Below are 18,752 nucleotides of genomic sequence, written 5' to 3'. Positions count from 1 at the left end.
CGATTCGTTGGAAAGGTCTTACAGTCTGGATTAGATTAGTTCATTTTTATGTAGAAGTAATTTAATTCTGGAAGATTTACTTATTTTGTTATCACATCATACTCGTAAAATAGCAGATCAACCATTTCCATTTTGAAAAACCTAATAAATTGTATATGATATATAAAAAAAAACACACATACACACGCACAGTTTAACCCCGTAAAACTGAATCTGTCTCGTTATTGTCAGTACTTATCGAACTAATATTATTTTTTAGCTACGTGTCAAAAAGTATCAAATAATATCCAACGGAACTTGGAGGTTCTTAACCAAACACGTTCATGTCATTTTCTTATAAACTACAAGGAATCACTGTTCAATGTTTGTACATGATAATTTACTTATAATAAAAATGGTTCACCTCTTGACCACCCTGGCCTAGGGCTATAACAATGTACCTACAATCCTTTCTGAGAAACAATTCTCATGAGAATGAATCGTATTAGTGAAAATAACTGTTTGAAAAATTGATAACTGGTAGAAGTTAAAATATATTTTCTTAAAGACACATTAAATTTGCTGCTATTGCTGTACAATTTCTAAGAGTATAATATGTCTCAAGAAGAATCTTCGAATAAAGAAAAAAAAATATTCAATTGACGGAAGGAATTCTAAGAAAAAATAAGAGGGGATTACTCGTAACCTGAAAATCTATAAGCCTTCGAACTTATGAGCAAAGTATTAGGTGCACCATTTATATACATGTATACATTATATGTGGAATATCCTCATAAATGACTGAAAACAAAGAAGCAATAAGAGTGTTCTTATTCCTCCTTATTCGTTCGGTCGCGAGCATATATACCTATACTTATTCTTCCTTGTCAAATGCCAATAAAATCATCTTGATTAGCACCAATGACTTCATTAGTTGATTTGAGGTGGTGGGACACACTGCGATCCTCCAGCCCACCAATCGTATATGTTGGCAATCACCTGTCGAGGCATATTCGGCTCATGAAGGGTTTTGCAAAACTCGCAAGCGATAACATGGGGATCCCCAGTGACCATTCTGTAAAAATTTCTCCACTTGAAGTAGCTCAGATACCTCTCCTCATCCTGACTCAGTTTCGTAAGGAAATTGGCGAGTGCCTCGATCGAGGGAAAGTCCTGTAAGTTGATGTAGGAATTCGGCGGAAGAAAAGTTTCGTAGTCTGTCCCACCGTAAACGACGGGTATAACGTCGTAGTCTAGGATCCGGTATACTTTTTCCGTGATATAATCACGACACAACGAGTTCTCGAATGACAGATAGAAGAAATATCCTTCTTCCAATTGCTCGTAGCATTCGTCTCCTTTGGATTTCGGACATTCAAATTTACCACATGTTCCATAAATGTCAACCGTCACGTATTTCTGCAACTTCTTCACGATGTTCTCTCGCTTACTGTTCGTCGAACAATGAGAGACGAACCATGCGGCCATTTTCGACTTCTTCTTGAACAAGAGACGTGAAGACTCGGACACGTTGCCGTCGGAGACGTTCAACCACTGTGCAGGAATCTCGGGGGGGATCAGTTCGTTGTTATTAATTTTCCTGAACATAGCGTGCGGCCGCATGATGTCAGAATCTCTCCTGTAAGTCATTGTCCAGTTGAAAAAATTGTTGAATTCTAATCTTTTCGGTATCGGATGAAAGACCTGTGTCTCAAAATCCGCGAATATGTAGCGTTGATTTGGTGATCTTGTTTTTGGCAGATCTCTGGCGTTTAATTCTGGACCGTGGAACAGTAGAGCGTCGAATTCCTCGACAGGTTGATAATTCCGATCGCTTGTTCCAATGCAAGAGCTGACAGGACAGTTTGCAAAAACGTCAGGATTTTCGTCGTGTACACTTAAGCGAAAATTTTTACTCGAAAACATTTTCGTCCAGTACAAAACTGTCTTTTTCTTATTCACTAGTTTCGGTTTTTTGTCTGTTTCATTCTTCGCCATAGTAAGCAGTGCCACGTGATTTCTACGTTCCAAACTTGACTCGAACCCATACAGAACCTCGTTTTGACATTGTGTTCTGTCGTACAAAAATGGCAGAATCATTGGTGTAATAACCAATGCAACAATCATGTATACTCGCAAGGTAACTACGCGTTGTAAATGGCTCGTTACACAACTCATTTTTCAAACATGCGGTGCGTTATGTAAATCTTCACTGTTGTTACAGTATGAAATTTTATATATCTTTACCTATGGAGTGACGTAATGGGTCTGAATCTGTGAACTACCTTTACGAATGTGATTCTTACATTCGTTCCTACTTCAAACTCTGCCGCACAATTTTATGAAAACCGTGAATCATTAGTCGAATAGCACTTTGTGCATTTAGCACAACAATATTCTCAATAGTTAAATTGAATCTAGAAACTCTGATCTGCCTGAGTACAATTTGATGTCATTATTCAATGGACAGGAAGTTTTAAATTGTTTTTAAAATATGCTCAATCACTGGCATATATTTTTATATACCTTTTTGTTGCACTTTATTGTCTACCGCACTCATTCTGCACTCGTTTTACATTTTATATTACACGAAATTATTAATTTTTAGATCGATCTCGTGTCGGCAAGCGACGCTGCGTGACTGACTAAATCTAGGTGCACGTGTTTTATCAGTCTACAATGCCCGATATCGAATCCGTTTACGTTGAAGGCCAGAATTCACTTATACTTACTAGATATGCGAACGCAAAGCGTATGTACAATGTGGCATTTCATATTTATGGAAAACGTCTAAAGCTGGTTTTTGATTTTCGAAAAATGTCTATACTGTATAAAAATTTCCGACACACTTTCCGCTCCGCTTTCGTGATATTTATCGACTAATGGTATCGCTGTTTCTAATATGATAGATAATTATAATATAGTTAAAACATCTGTCCAAATTATAGAATTACCTGGAAGGCTGAATTAATTTTCAGGCGTGGAGATCTGATCATTTTACTTCAAAGGAAAATGTTACAATGATTTTTCCAACGTACAAACCTGTGCTATAAGATTGTAGTTGAAATCGATAAGCATTCAGTTTTCATATCCGTACCTGGCATAAATATATGGACGACGATTGTAAGGAAATGATTTGTGAATCATAAACGTAATTGTAATCCCTTTTGTCTTTCCTATTTGAACAATAATTTATTAATTTCTCTACATTCATAGTTCATCAATATTTACAGGCATATTTACATCTTATTTACACTCGGCCGAGAATAAGATATGACCGAATACTGCACTGCACGCCTCGAATCTTTATTCAAATTTTGTAAATCGTGAAAGCATGGAAACCGGAATAAAAATTCTCTGGTCTGTTTGCGAGTTTGACGGTTTTCGAAGACTACGCCACTTCAAGATCAGAGCTGTCTGTATCCTGGTCATGAGGATCTTTCCTAAGGGTAAGATGATTCGCGACTCTTATTGGCGACATGACGACAGCGTCGTCGGTACGTTGCCGTTGTTCGAGCTGCAGCTTACGAAGCCTTTCCTGTTCTTCTCTTTTTTGCTTACGCCACTTGGCCCGTCTGTTTTTGAACCACACCTGAAACAACAAAATTGATAACAGGCAATGAAGCGGTGTAATTCAATCGTGACACGAGTTCGCGAGCTGACGAACGAGACTTGTCTGCGTCAGAATCAATTGGTGCGAAGCAGAGAAGCATGTCTCCATACATCTCGCTTATAGATTTAACAAGTCTCTGGGAATTGAAGTGGTCCTTTGGAATAATGCAAGAAAATAAAATTCATGAATTTTAAGAACATTTTTGGTGATAGTTTATTATAATTTTATTAATAAAGTTCTGTCCATAATTTTTCATTCGACTACCATTGTCGTCAGATAACAGTTCCATTATTTTCATATCTACATCTCAATGTACAATAGATTTCTTTTTACCAAAAATGAACGGCTTACTCTTCACTTTGTTATTATTAGTAATGAATCAGTCAAGGTTATGTGAAGACACGATTCACGATATTCAAATTTTGCGCCATATCATCGGATCCCGGAAGCGAGATTTTCAAGCTATACTCCATAGTGTTTGTCATTAAAAATCTTTCCAAATCCGTTGACAAGGTCTCCTTTTCAACATATCATCGGAAAGGTCGTGATTACAACAACAATTGACCAGAGTACGTGTGAACCCAACATCATTTTTCGTGAATATTATATTTCAAATTTCAACGTAAATCGACCAAGTATCAACGGAGACCAGAGCAAACTCATCCATTTATATAAATATCTTGCAAATATTGACATGCATTGACAATAGCCGTTTATACCTGTATACGTATTATTTTATTACTTTCACCATTAACAGACACGCACTGTATCCAAGGTTGTCGCGACGACGTCGAAGATGGAATAATAATTTGGAATATCGTTAGTTCGTCTACCTACACGTAAAGCGTATGAGAGTAAATTTTCATGAATTTTTTTATAAATTGTAAATTGTCCCGTTTTGAAGGTAGGCAGCAGTTTCGTTTAAAACTTCGTAGAAACGTTTGTTGTACTACGGAAGTAGAAAAAAAAAAGAAACACCGGGAAAACAGTATAATCGGTAAAGTCTTTGGCTATTTACTTTTCCCAAATAAATGAATGCGCCTTTTCACTGTGTACGGTCTGTTCAAAGTTTTAGGCAGTAAAAGCAGATTAGGATTTTCCAGGACTCCCTAGGTGCGAAATTTCACAGTGAAGTCAGGGTTTTCTTATCTGCGGCAGTATTATGTCATATTTACTCGCTTCATCATTTCTAATAAAAAAAAACACACACACACACACAAAAAAACAAACCAGAGTTAGTATATGCATGACAAACTCTTCCGTGAATTTATACTACCGCGATTTTTCTTAAATCTGTAGACATTAAAATTTGTATAATTTATAGGTACCGTAATTGCGTGGTCAATTTTTTTTTTTTTTTTTTTATCTGTCGTGTCTGAGCTTTCATTTTAAACATTTGCAGCCCTTCGATGATGATGAATCGAACAACTTCTATCAATTCAATGTGCCGTCTAGTCTTTCGTATACGATAACTAATATATTTTTCAGATTTCGACAAGAAATTGTCATGATTTAAAGTAAATAAAAAAACGAAAGAAAAAAAATGAAAAAATTATCGACATACAAGATAATTTATTTGAATATTATATGTGTTGTTGCATCAAAGCAACTCGTGAAAGATGTACTGTAGATTTATAAGCCAACGACAACACCCTCCGAATGGATGAGAACTGTAAGGGTGAGAGGCCCAGAGGTAATGGAGAAAGGGCGAGGGGACGAGAAAGGATCAAAGAATTTTAACCCGTGTATATCACGCCTGCGTTTTGCACGACACGCCTGTCCGAGTCGATTATACCGAAGACAACCGATACTCATTGTTACAATTGTACAATTGTCAGTTGGTTTGCTTCCCTAATGATATTGCACATTCTCAGACAAATTTTACGATTTATATATTCACGGTGACGTGAAAAAGTAAAGTGCGAGGAGTGACGAATTGTAATTTTGCCAATGCTTTGAACTCCGACGGAGAAAAGCTTCCGACGATAAAACAGTAAAATCTTACAAAGAAACGGGACGACTATAGCGTTTCGTAGGGAATACTCGTATATATATATATGTACCCTTCCGAATATCTTGGCTCACAGCATTGCAGCGAAGAGCCGTCTGTGCAAACAAATTTTGTATTTCTTTAGGAATTTAGATCTATAGAGAAGCGAAGATCTCCGATGTGATCGCTCACTGCGGCGAGGTTGGTGTTGTTCCAAAATCCAGAAGCTGCCTCACTGCAGAAAAGACTCCTTGACTAAGCCTCTCAAAGTCCAAGCGATATTACCTCTCGACGTGGGTGGTCCAGGAATATACGTCATATACTAGCTTCCAAAACGCTGTATCATGACGACGGTAAGATATACTAGAGATCTTTGAGTACTCTTTCGCAAATCTCGTTTGTAGATACATAATATTGCGAAATCTGCAAGTGTTGTGCGTCGTGGCTAAACAAGTATCAAGTGAGTCCAGAATTTTCCTTCTTGTACCTTCATTGAAACCGCGTAATTGAGAAGAGGTTTAATTATTTGTCGCGATTGGTAATCGATCGACTATCGCGTGAGAAATGAGGAATAAGTTACATCTCGGTCTATTAACCAGGGCACTTGTCAAAGCGCAGAATTTTCTCGGGAAATATTAACTTAAACTTGAAGGGTTTGTCAAGGTGACGTAGACGAGTTTCCTAGTCAAGAACTATCGAATAAGTAAAGTTCGGAAGTCTGAACACTACATCGTGCTGTGAAATTATCCTTAGACTTCGATCATATTTCAACGAGAGTCTCAATATAGAATCATAATTAAACATGTAGATTGAGTTTACTGAGGAACAGGTAAAGATGGTCGCGTAGAAAACAGTTGGGACAAGTTGTGAGTATGGGGTTTTCGAAGCACCTATTTTCAACGGTGTGAATACAATTTTCTAAAATCCGGCAAAGAATATGTGAAAATGTAAAAGCTAATACGGTATGGAAAACGAGGGTGATAATAAGTAGGAGAGTTAATGGATGACAAAAATGTATCGTACAGTCTCAGCATGTCAAACAAAACCACTCCGATCGGACTGTTTTAGGACATTTTAGTCACATTAAAATATTATAGGCTTTGTGCATTAACGGCATTAACGCTACAAACAATTGACTTCCGACAGTGAGGCTTTGCTTACATTATAAATTGTGCATATCGACCAAACGCGGGTAGGTCAAATATTTACCAGAGAGTAACCGAATATCTTTCATTTCTCAAAAAACCAATTTGTCAGACCCACTGCGGAGGTTCCACCACTGGATACTCTGTCCTGAACCTTCGTGTCTCTTCCTGCCAGCCGTGCAGGAAGACCCTCGGGTCTTTTATAGGTATACAAGGCTTGTCAGCGCTGTTTGTCGAAATAATTCTACCGAATCCATCCATGTTTGGACTTTAAAGGGAAAGAATTTCAAGGGCTTTACAAATATTTGGGAACACAGTCCTGTATTATTTTAACACAACAAATTCGGAGTATCAACAAAATCTCAATAATTGAAAGTGAACGCGTCGATCCTACCAGTCGTTTCAAACACACGTAACTGCACAATATACTCGGAAGAAACTCTCTCAGCTTTACCGTTTAAAAAACTTAATTTTTCATTCTAATTAAGGTAAAGGATTTTCAACGAAATATTGGAACGTTTCTTAATTTATCAAAATTCAACTCACTTCGATGCGCTCTTCCTTCAAATCGACCTGGAGGGCCAACTGCTCTCTGAGCAAGACATCGGGGTAATGAGTCTTGTCAAAGGTGGCTTCCAACTGCTCCAATTGTTCTTCGGTGAATATCGTACGATGGCGCCGTTTCCTCTTGGTCATCGGTCCAGCCCCCGGAACTCCTGGACTCATGTGATAAGGGTGCGTCGCGTGATAAAAAGCCGGTTGTCCGTGGAGCGAAACACCAGCCGCTGCCATCGCAGCAACGTAACCGCCAGGATAGAGTCCCGGATAGGCGGCAGCTGAAACAAACAGAGAGGCAACAATCAGATAAGCAAGAGTTAGTCTAGTCGAAAATTTAATGTTTACTCTAAACTAGCCTAAGTAACTAGGTAATCCAATTTGACAAAGGTACACCCTCACTAATCACGGATTATAATTTTGTACAATTGGTGCCCTCTTACAAACTGTAACGTTTACAAAACGAATGGAAGTTTAATCAGTTCACACGTTTCTTCGTGAGCTAAATGAAAGACCTAAACTGAGAATCAGATTGAATCGGATAGTGGAAATGGATTCGAAATTGGTTCGAATCAGTATAACTGATTTTTCATTCTTTTTTTTTTCATACAAATTTATGCAATAGTGCAGTACAGCCGTCTGAGGTGATCAAATAAACGAGCCTGAGAATGCATATCAGATTGGCAAATATGAATCCAGTTTAGCTGTGAGTCCATTAAGGCTTCACCTGGATTACATTTCTCCAGAGTTTAAACTCTGCTGCGCACACTTAGCGTTCCCTCGCATGTCACGAGGCGTCGAGACTCCGGTGCCGAGTCCGTATTCCCCCGAGAGACCTTATTTAAAATCTTACAAAAAAAGCTGCTTACATTTTACCCCTAAACGTTTCTCCCCCCTTCCCCTGCTCGTCGGTGCCTGTACGCTCTCCATAGAAAAAGAGCTTTGCTCTCCATCCGGAGTTCGCGGCAGATTTGCAAGCGCGAAACCGTCCATGCGAGAGGAAGACGGATTGTAGGTTTCAGGGCGACGATGCGTTTCTAGTTCCAGTCTCGGGGTGGGAAAAAATACGAAAATACTTAGCGCTTTTAAGGTGGTAAAAAGGCGAGACGGGTGATGCCTTCAGGTTTTACGTCGGATTTGTCTCGTCTCGAGTGCACCGCGGACCAGACAATTTTCCTTTGAAAAGGAAAAATACTGCAGCCCGTGACTGCAGGGTAAAAATATTCTTCGAATTCTTATTAGAATCTCATCACATATCTTTGGTATCGGAATCGCTTGGGATGTTAGAGAATTCGGGCAAGAACAATTCTGTCAACTCATAAGCAGGATCGATAATTAATTTATACTCGCCTATTACGTTGTACGCAAAACGGGTGTGAAATCTATCCATGGGCTTTAGAAATGAAATTTGATTTTTGAAAGATCTTTTATTGCCTAATAAAAATGGGCGCGTCTCATATAGGAAACGATGAATCTTCATTTCACACTTACTACGGCTTCTTGTAACGGTTCTACGGAAGCCCCGTGCAGTAGTAAAGACAACAGAATTTTAATTTAGCGAATCATCGCCGCTGTGTAAATACATTCGGGGTTTCCAAGTGATGTGGACTATCGAAGTGACCCCTCCAGTATTTTTCTAAAACGGTTTCAACTATTCATCGAAGAACGGTGGAACGAAGTTCCGACAAATCGGAAATATGAATCAAGTACTCGTAATGAAAATTCCCCTTGAATGAAGTTCCCTTCAACGGTTCCTGGCCGTTTTTGAATAAAAACACGCAATCTTCGTTACGAGCGAGTTGAAAATTCAAACCCACCTAGAAAATCTGCAGACGTGAACGCCAAGTGATGGAGCTGCTGCTGAAGCGGATGCATCGTGGCTGTCCTCGGCGGCGAGTTAATTGGTTCGGCATTCGACACGGTGGACAAACTTCCGGAGCTCGTCGGGGTGACGTTACCACCTGTACGAGGGGCGAGGATACTGTCGATGGTGAATATGGACGTGGGCGAAGACATGGTAGCCGAAGAAGAGCTGGGCCTGGACACGGACGGACGGTAATTCAATTGATCAGGACTCGCAGGGCTGTGAATGCTCCTGGAAAATACGCGTTCGCGATCGAGATCCACATGATCTCTTGACGACTGGATTATCTGGGATTCGGACTTGATTTTTTGCTGCAAGGTGTCGGCCCCGTAGCCGTACAAGTAGGCGTGACTGTACCCAGAAAGTCCTGGTCCGTCCTGAACAGGGCTGGAAGGTTCGGTCATCGAGGATCTTGATTTTGGGGAGTCGCCGGCGAAGCTGCTTTCTACCATGTTCCAAATATTATTTCCTCCGAGGTGACTCCGCACGATTTGCCAGATCGTGAAACTTCCTCAATTGTCTTTCCGAGGTCCTTCAGGGGATCCAATTCACCGGAAGTAGGACGCAACATTCGCTTCGACGAACGGATTGCCCCGTGTATGATATTCGCACTCAAAGCAATCGCCTCGACGTTTGTCTCGAATTATTTTCCGGCTTGCCAACTCTCTATATCTATTCACGTCGGTGGTTTGCACAGATTTCAGCATCCGTCGCGTCGGTGCAGAGTTGGATCACTTTCACCTTAAAGTCGAGCAAATTTGATCAGCCCGAGCCAATCGGAATGGAAACTAATCAACGAATCAGGCACTCTGGCACTTTTTGAGTTTTCTTCAATCCCGCCGGTTCTAACTTCACGAAACTTCTGATCAGTGATTTACGGACGTTTTATAGCCCGTTTGAAACACAGCAGACGATTTATCAGCGTCGATTGATGAATATCCTCGATTTGAACATGTTGCGACACGGCGCGTGTTTGCATTCGTCGACTGATTACCGAGACGAATGAAAAACGAGGTTCACGACAACAGAAGGCGGAAAGAAATTGTACAATTCGGGTGAAAACTCGAGCCGGTGCATTGGCGAATTTCGACGCCCTCTCCTCGACGAGCTTTTCGTTGACTAGAAGAGACAAATGTCCAGACACGAAGCCCCGGCCTCGTAGTTCCTCGTCGACGCGCCACCCTCGCTGCCTGAGCCACCCTGCAGTCTTCTCGCCGATTGGCTGCTAGGCGTGGCCTCGAGTTCCATCCCCTAGGAAAACGCCGTTCTCGGGGACAGAATTTCGCGATGACAACCGGAAGCGTAACTTCGTAACCGGAGGGTTGGAGCCGGTGGAGGGGGCTGACGCATTTAGTGTGGATAATCATCAGACGCCCCGTGTATTACCGTTTTTTCACGCCGCTCTCTTTGTACCTTCCGTTCGCCTGTTCCCTGGATCTACAGCTACATGTGTGTGTCTGCATACGCGATATGCATTCAGGTGAAGATCCTCACCCATGATGTGCAGAGTAGAAGATTGTGCAATTGCGGAAATTGTGTCTGAAATGTACAGTGAAATAGATATCATAATCAGATGCAAATGCCTATTTTACACCATTCAGTTAATCCACGAATATGATAATTATTATTTTCCAGACTGCTTAAATTATTTGATATTACTCATTTCAAACCGATTCCTCACTTAACGCTGTTATACCATCTTAGCGATAATCAGGCCGGACCCCTTTGTTCGATGTAAGAGTTTGTTTGTTTTCAATACCTCTTTTTTCACTAGTAAAACTAACGCTTTAAACTTTGCTGATATTGTTGAGATTATAAAAATTTTCTTTAGACGACGAGAATGACCGGAAAATCAGGCGCAAAAATTGGGTCCCCATCGTCACGCCAGGTACGCCGGGTATCGTTGAACTGTAATCCGTAAAATGTCTCTTCAATTATTTAAGATCCCGCGTCCATGTGGCCCGATTTAAGAACATAAAACCGTTGTAATGGGTATTAGGGGATGGGAAAATCTCGCGTGCAGCTTCTACGCACGTAGTAGAAATATTATACATGTACATATGTGTAGATTATGTACATAATTCCGATTTGTGTGCGTACGATGGTATAAACGGAACCACCGTACGTGTGTTCGACGTTGTATTATATATAGCAGTCCATCCATACGTTGAAACCGTTCAGAAACTTACATACGCGCACAATTTCGCCGCGTGTGCGAATATACGGGCTATTCTTTCGCACGGATACATATATGCCAGCCCTAATCCTAATCCGGACGTTAATCGTGGTCGAATCCAGAGATCCTAGATCCCATGTATCCCTGCCCTCTGCATCACCCTTACAGCTTTACACACGGCATGCTGTTAGAACCCTTCGTGATTCTCGTTCTTTTATATGAATCTCTGGTTGCTGTACGTTCATAGTTTTTATGCAACAATAACATGGAAATCATCATAGAGATGAATATTAAACGGTTAATCGGAGCGGTATGCAAAATAAGTGTATAGTGCATGTTGCACGCTATTTTTTATAGTTCTTCTAGTAATTCGGTCGCAATCCGAGTTCAGATGTCGAAGGCTAATCGCTAAGCGCGCCTTAAATGTTTTGCTCGCATTCTCGGGGCAACCATAGGATATCGGCATATGGACGATATGGGGATAAACGGGCGGTGCTGCACATGTACAAGTTCTGATTGACGCTGCAGTTGCAGTTCGAGGCAGCGTGCGAGAGGTGGGATTTAGTCGCACTGTGGATTAGGACCCATTTTGTACAACCAGTTTGAAGAATTTGGCGTGAGCCAGCCTTGCGAAACGTCGCACATCGGAGTCTATGCGAGACCAAGATGGCGGTACAAAACACGATTCAAATTACCAAAGTTGCATTACGATTCTGTACGACAAGCTGCTTTCCGCCTTAGGGAGATTCGTTAAAATAGTACTTGCAAAACCAAGAAATCTTGACCTAGTAATTAAAACGTATCGCAAGGCGAAACGGCGAAAACGTTTTCTTTTTTTTTTTTACAACGAGCAGGGTACAAAATGATCGGAGAAAACCAGTATTTCATTTTCTGAAACGGCGCAGTTGAATTCATCTCCATTCTAAATAATATTTCCTGCTGCATAATAAAATCGGACCAGCGTGTGAACTGTGTTTTCAACAGCGGTATGGTTTCATTCTCTGCAAATCATATAATAGAACACGTTGACTAGATCGAGGAGGGGTAAATTTGCCGCATCAAAGTACTTCTCGTATTCTCACTTCCCCTGAAGTGCGAACGAGCTGAGACTCATGAATATAATAAGTTGGCCCCATTGTCGGAGCAGCGAGAGCCCTGCTTATTGGCCTGCCCACGACAAGTATATGACAACTCGTGTTCACGGGACAAAGCAAAAGTTAATTGCATTGTCAACGGCAGAGTGCTGCGCTATCCCTTCAGCGATCTTATCAAATTATCACGGGGGAGTGAAATAAATGGTAATGCAATCGGAAGTCAATAAAAGTCGTCAACTTCTGCAGTCACATTGCTGCTCGAGATGTTACGTCGAATTTTTGCGTGGTAGGAATTAATTTCTTTTGGAAATAATTGTCTTCGCGGTAATCAACTATTATAGCTACGTAAGACTAAATCGGAGGATCTTAAGTCCAGCAAATGGAGCCCAATTGAGTCCATTCGGTTTTCTGTCGAGCTAAACGTTTCGCGAGTTTCGCTTTCGCGTGAAATCGAAGCCTGATTTTTCACTCTAATCTCAGTTTTTGAGCGCTCGGAGGATTTACTAGGTTATAAACATATTCTGGAAGGATGAAGAATCCCAAGTCAAGAAGTATATTATACAAATTACATCGCGACCTGTAACCACCCACCCACTGTTCTCCCAAATCCCTTCAGTTCCAGTCGTATGTTTTCACGAGAGGTAACACCTAATTGGCTGTCGTACTCACGTCGGAGAGATGAGGTTCATGGATAATCCCGACGTGAAGTTTACTCTGAATATTTTCATCCCCCAGGGGCATCCGTGACAGGGACGTGTGTTTCGAATCTCGGTCTTAAAGTAAACCTACCATGAAAATATTACCTCATTCGTTCACGCCTGCTACTTTACCCTGCCGCCTGCAGCAGCTCTGTTAAACTTGTTATTATACAAGCTTTGCTTGCAGGAATTATTGCATACAGCGTAATCATGCCGCCGGCGAATATGTGGCTTTGTCTAGATAATTAATTACGATAAATAGTCGTACGACAAGGAAAGTATAATGCACATTGCATTAATTAGATACAACTTTGCTGCACGGTGTAGATATACGAGTAAACCGAGTTTCCACATCTATAGTCACGTCAAATTCATTTTAACAATTGTAATACTGGCACACTGCAGAATTTACTCATCCCCAAGACTTAGATGATTTTTTGACACGGCGGTAGTTTCCTTGTTTGCTTTTTGGTATCGACTAGCTATACTGTTACTGGTACACCGAGCTGGCGGCATGTTTCTGTGCCATAGTCTCTTCTTTGTCGTTATGTAGGCAGATTCCATGTCGAAATTTCCACGTCAAGCCTGTATAGATGGCTTTGCGAATTTCTACGATTCCTTTTGCAGGAAAGGACAAGCATCCCGTAGCGCGGCAACACTGGCGCAGTTTCACGGGTGTTTCCCGGGCGAAAGCTTTTGATTTTTAAGCCAAGAGTCTCGAGTGTGACCCCCGAGAAACAAGCTCAGCAGGTGTCCCCAGCATCCACTTAACGTCGTGCTTATAGACGTGAAAACATCTGTTTTGTCTGTTTTGCAGGTATTGTCACGGCATTAGGGCACGGTGGTATTAGATTTTAGCACTGATTGCCTGTAGGTCCTAATCCTATCTCTGTGCGTGTACATAAATCTTTGCGAAAAGTGCGTTTCTCGATTTCGCCGTAATAACCCAGTACGTATGGGAAAAAAATGTTGATTTTTGTTAAAACAGAAAAAACAGAGAAAAAAAATCGAATCACATTTCAATATTCCCACACTGGCAATTGGGGTGTGGTAATGAAAAATCGTATTCAAAATTTATTCGGCAACGATAAGTACTGTAAGCAGTAGGTGTGGTTTTTAATGGCAGCGATGACGAGTGTCCGAATACAGTTCTGCCCGATAGTGTAATATACATATAATAAAGGCGCGACTGATGGGTTCATTAAGAAAGATATCAGATGTCACCTTCATCGAGGAAAGAATTCTGTGCAGTAACATGCCGGAGCTGGAAGAATTGAGCCGACAGAGGACTACGCGTTGCGAATTACCTCTTCATCCTAAGCTAAATATCTCCTCGATTTCCATCCCGCGTAAAATCCTGCCGCAGCATCATGAAAGATGCCGAATTCTATAAAAAAAAACTTCCAACACAAAAGCTCGGGCATCCGCGTCACTATATTTTAACTTCCACGCGGATTATAATTCGTTGCGGCAAATATTTGCTTTCTAGACCCGCTGCTAAGACGAAGAAGATGAAGAAGACCGAGCCGCAAAAAAGGAGTGTAATATATTATATATTATTATACCTTTGTCGGAACATTTTTATGGGAGCTCCCACGAAATACAAATTCAGGTATTCATCTTGCACAAACTTACGTTAACGTAAAATGTACTTTAGGATACTTCTTGGCTTGCGTGTGTAAAGTGATCTCTAACAACATCCGCGGTGCTACATCCGGTTTAGAAATTGATCATTATTGGTATCACGATCGCACCCAATCACGTTATGGAAACCGGATGATGGGCGAAACTAATTTTATGCTGCAATGGCGAACGAGGAGTAAATATACGCGTCAACGGTTATCACAAACGTAATTGGTCGACGCTTTACAATAACATCGATATATTCAAAGGGCTTGACAGTAAATTCCGTGCAATCTGGCGCGTTATTTGCTGTTTGCCTCGTCGCCAGTTTAATGCAACCGAGTCGTCGTAGTTGATCGATTGCCAATTAATTTTCTATAATTGGACAACGGCAGTGTACATATACATACGAGATACATGTAAATGCAGCCAATTGGCGTGACCGTCATATTTTCGATAGAACCAATTAACACTCGACCGAAACAAAATCCGCCAGCGTCCGTTCTCTCTTTCACTTTTCCAATAAAAACATTTTTTCCTCTCTTCTTTTTCTCATTATCACTATAAAACGATGGCGTCACTCGAGGCTTCGGTAAATTGGAGAAATGGTGGTGAGTACTTGGTAAAAATTTACGTAAGGCACGAGGAGTACATAGGATCATTACATCCACTGTATATTTAAATTATATATTATATTTAAAGTAAATTTTTATGAGCGGTTACTGTTGCTTCAAAAATTAGGAAGCCAGATAAAGTGGGAAAGCGGTGATTTATAAGATTGGCGGATTCAGCGAAGGTAAAAATTCTGCCAAAGTCACTTATTTTTTTCTATACAGGTATGTATATACCGATCGGTTTTCCTACTTATAAATTCATTATGCAACCAACCGAGGAAGTAAAACGGCTGGGTAATTACTCAAGGAGCTTACAACCGTGTTGTGGCAAAGCATTAATTTTGTTTTCATTCGAACTTACGATGGCGGCCCGAGGGTGCTGGCTGAGTAGGTGGCCGAAGGTAGGGGCTCCCGGTCGCAAAATAGGGGTAATCCCCGGCGACACGAAAACCTCATCGCGTGATGCGGGTGTGAGCTGCAGAATCAACACTCCTTTGGGATTAGATAACGCTATATATCGCGGATAGGCGGGGATCCCCGGTAAGATATCTATGCAGGGCCAAGACGCTCGCTGCCGCATCGCCTTCCGGATTGTTGTCCCAATGCATTATCATCTCACTTAGTAAAATCCACGTTCGAATAACTCTTCGACTAAAAGCCTTAGCCCGCCGCGCACTATCGCACACCAGATAAGCCTAGATCTTTGATTTAAATTAAGACGGCACGAGCACGTCGGAGCTTTGAATTCCCCAATCATCGCTGACGCTATTAAAATGCCAGCCAATTCACACACATATTTGCTGAAAGAATTGCTAATTTCCAGAGGCTTGGGCATTTGCTATCGATTCACGATTCATCCTCAAAATTATCACCATAATTCACGATAATTGTGCGAATTTGATTAAAGTCGTGATACTTACTCGTTTCAAACGACATAGCGATGGCGTCCTGTTTTCTATCTTGTTAACTACCATCCGAATTTAGCCTCTCCAAACTCTTAACGCTATTTTGAAGATGACCCGCAAAATTCATTAATTTCCTTGAGTCTAAAGGGAGTTGGTCTACACTCATTTCGCTGTACGAGATAACTGCAATGCTCCATTACGAAGAAAACTTTCAAACAGGCACTTTGATTGCTCACGGCAATTCTCGTCCGTGTATAGTAAAACTTTTTCACTGATTACTTGCACCATTATTGTTTAGAGTTGTCGCGGTTCGTTGTAGAATTATCATCACTGGCAATGCGCTTATATGTGAATCAGGTTAGCATCAATTATGGACCAATGAATTATTTTTTTTAAATGATTGCTTGTCGAGGTGTGCATTTTCCTTACGACGTATACGCCACTCATCGCGTTACACACGCTTCCTACGTCCAGCATGTACACATCCGTTGGTTCTTCCGCGGTTATAGTTACTGAACTCTGTGCAGAGATTATTCTATTGCGTAGTATAAACAAAGAGAGTACGCCAGGGGGTGCCACCCCAGTCAGTGGGTACGCGATGTTGTTTGGTCTGAAAATACGCCATTGTTTCAGCCCGATAAAGAATTCAACGTTTGGATAATTACATCAGCATCGATTGCCGCCGCCGGCAAAGTTAGGCTGCAGGCTTACGCAACTTAGACCGCGTCCCTAGGTCTGAGCCGTAAAAATGTTCAAACCCCTCCACAGGGTTACCTCAACCCCCTAATTTCGCTTCTCAAATCGTACGACTTCCTCCGGGCATCACGGCAAAGAACGACAAAGTCGATTTGCAATCTTTGCAGAATGGTTTCACTATGTAGATCTGACATGTCGTAATTGCAACAGGATGTTTCGGAATGTCTTAACAAACTTTATGGAAACTTATAAAAGATTATGAAAATTTTTGTTCTCTACGAGTAAAATAATTTGAGTAATTTTGTTTTGATTCCGTCGACATCTGCAACGTTTGATGGATTGTATATTGATCTCGAAATTCACCAAAAAGCAACAAAATACTAGCTGTTGAAACTAAACATTTTTCTGAGTGCTTGACCATATCTGTCTACATGTTGTAAACATTTGTAGAATACGCGTGAATTTGTAATTTAAAAAATTTGAACGGAGAATTTGTACAATTCGTATCTCGTGGTCTTAAGCTCTGGTTCAAGTCCTGCATCCTGGAAAGAGAAGGATATACGGCTGAACGTGGCAAACGCGAACATACCACGAGTGAAGCCTAGGAATCAGTGAGCCAGCAGCTGCGGTCCTCGGGTTCCATTGAAAGCAAATAATCCCAGATCCTTGGCCTGGCCAAGACATCCTTGTTTGCCTTTTATTAAACTCTTGTTAAACGCTGCCTTTTCATCGCACACAATTGAATCGGCAAAATACCGAAAATAATACCCACCCGCCCACCGGGACCAAGAGCGAGAAAAGCGATCGCCGCTGCCAACAGAGTGTTTGGTCTCTTTCTTCCTTACATCTGAAATGGACACCGTGTAATCGCGCCTTTATGTGTGCCGTTTCGTTCGCAAGCGACGAGCTTGCAATGGAGAAATATATTATGCGAGCTACGCGATTTCTAAGGGTTCCGAAACCATGCGTTCCATTGTAGCAACCGACCGTCGGATCCAATGAAAATATTTGGATGTTTTCGGAATTGCATAGAGGAGCCGTATTATGTCCGGTGAAAAGTATTTCTCCCTTTGACATCAAACTCTGCAGTCTACACGAGGGCTTTCCTCGAGGAGACTTAAATTTTATTATCATTGACGAGCTCTTCATGGCTTTTCTCCGAGGTAAAAAAGGGGGAACCCAACTGAGCGTGCATTGAATATAGTGTATAACAAAGAAACGATTAATTACAAGTAAAAAATATTTTCTTTTCGAGTAAAATGATCTGCTTCTTTAATTACCTATTCTTCTTAATGTTCTTCTTTCAAACACTTGGTTGAAAAAGTACTCTTCGTTGTAGACTCGATATTTTTGGGTTCACTTTTCCGTGAAAAGGCTTAATTATTATAATCCACCAGTGACTTCGGAATGCGTGTAATAATTATGTAAAACTCATTACGAATTCTCGATGCCTGAAAAATAGTTTGTAAAATGAAACTATTTGTAAACAGCTTAAGAAAAAATTTGGAATAATTTACAGATTCTAGTGTCTCCGCCTGGCATTTGTCCGAATAGGTACGCGATGCTAGAATTGAGAATGAATCAATACTCACCGTCACTGCTTACCGATGGTGGTATAAGCGTATACCTATACCAACAGCCACCATACCAGGAATTCCTACTATTTTGTCTTACCAATCCAAGTTATCACGTTTAAGTGGCGTTGATAGCTAATATTTTCGAATGAAGATTATCACGCGATATTACCGTCGTTACAACATACTTCTATTATGTGGTGTTGAATTTCACATTTCGAATTTG

At 40.9% G+C, this 18,752-nt stretch overlaps 2 protein-coding genes across 3 annotated transcripts; both read right to left on the bottom strand.

The window, feature by feature from the left end:
* Positions 1-846: 846 nt before the first annotated feature.
* Positions 847-2,157, bottom strand: LOC124407141 (alpha-(1,3)-fucosyltransferase C-like). The gene has a single exon (XM_046882992.1). It carries the CDS (start codon positions 2,155-2,157, stop codon positions 910-912), a length of 1,248 nt encoding a protein of 415 aa, XP_046738948.1. The 3' UTR covers positions 847-909.
* A 1,163-nt stretch (positions 2,158-3,320) lies between these two features.
* LOC124406761 (homeobox protein goosecoid-like) lies at positions 3,321-9,910 on the bottom strand. 2 transcript variants are annotated; one of them, XR_006929258.1, is made up of 4 exons: positions 9,100-9,910; positions 7,274-7,563; positions 4,611-4,781; positions 3,436-3,571 (listed from the first exon to the last, which is right to left on the bottom strand). XR_006929258.1 is itself a non-coding variant. In XM_046882337.1 (3 exons), exons 1-3 carry the CDS (start codon positions 9,596-9,598, stop codon positions 3,371-3,373), a joined length of 990 nt encoding a protein of 329 aa, XP_046738293.1. In that variant the 5' UTR covers positions 9,599-9,910; the 3' UTR covers positions 3,321-3,370. The 2 variants fall into 2 exon arrangements, 1 of the variants encoding a protein (XP_046738293.1); XM_046882337.1 differs by lacking the exon at positions 4,611-4,781 and having other exon boundaries at positions 3,321-3,571.
* Positions 9,911-18,752: the final 8,842 nt, after the last annotated feature.

Source organism: Diprion similis, chromosome 6 (genome assembly GCF_021155765.1).
Source record: "Diprion similis isolate iyDipSimi1 chromosome 6, iyDipSimi1.1, whole genome shotgun sequence".
Taxonomy (NCBI): domain Eukaryota; kingdom Metazoa; phylum Arthropoda; class Insecta; order Hymenoptera; family Diprionidae; genus Diprion; species Diprion similis.
This window is presented reverse-complemented; position numbering and strand designations above follow the sequence as displayed.

Excerpts from the sequence above, each read along its gene's own strand:
- LOC124407141 (XM_046882992.1), bottom strand. The coding sequence starts at position 2,157 with ATGAGTTGTGTAACGAGCCATTTACAACGCGTAGTTACCTTGCGAGTA.
- LOC124406761 (XM_046882337.1), bottom strand. The coding sequence starts at position 9,598 with ATGGTAGAAAGCAGCTTCGCCGGCGACTCCCCAAAATCAAGATCCTCG. Across the intron at positions 7,564-9,099 it reads CACGTCTGCAGATTTTCTAG|CTGCCGCCTATCCGGGACTC; the intron begins GTGGGTTTGAAT and ends TGTTTGTTTCAG. Across the intron at positions 3,572-7,273 it reads TGAAGGAAGAGCGCATCGAA|GTGTGGTTCAAAAACAGACG; the intron begins GTGAGTTGAATT and ends TTGTTGTTTCAG.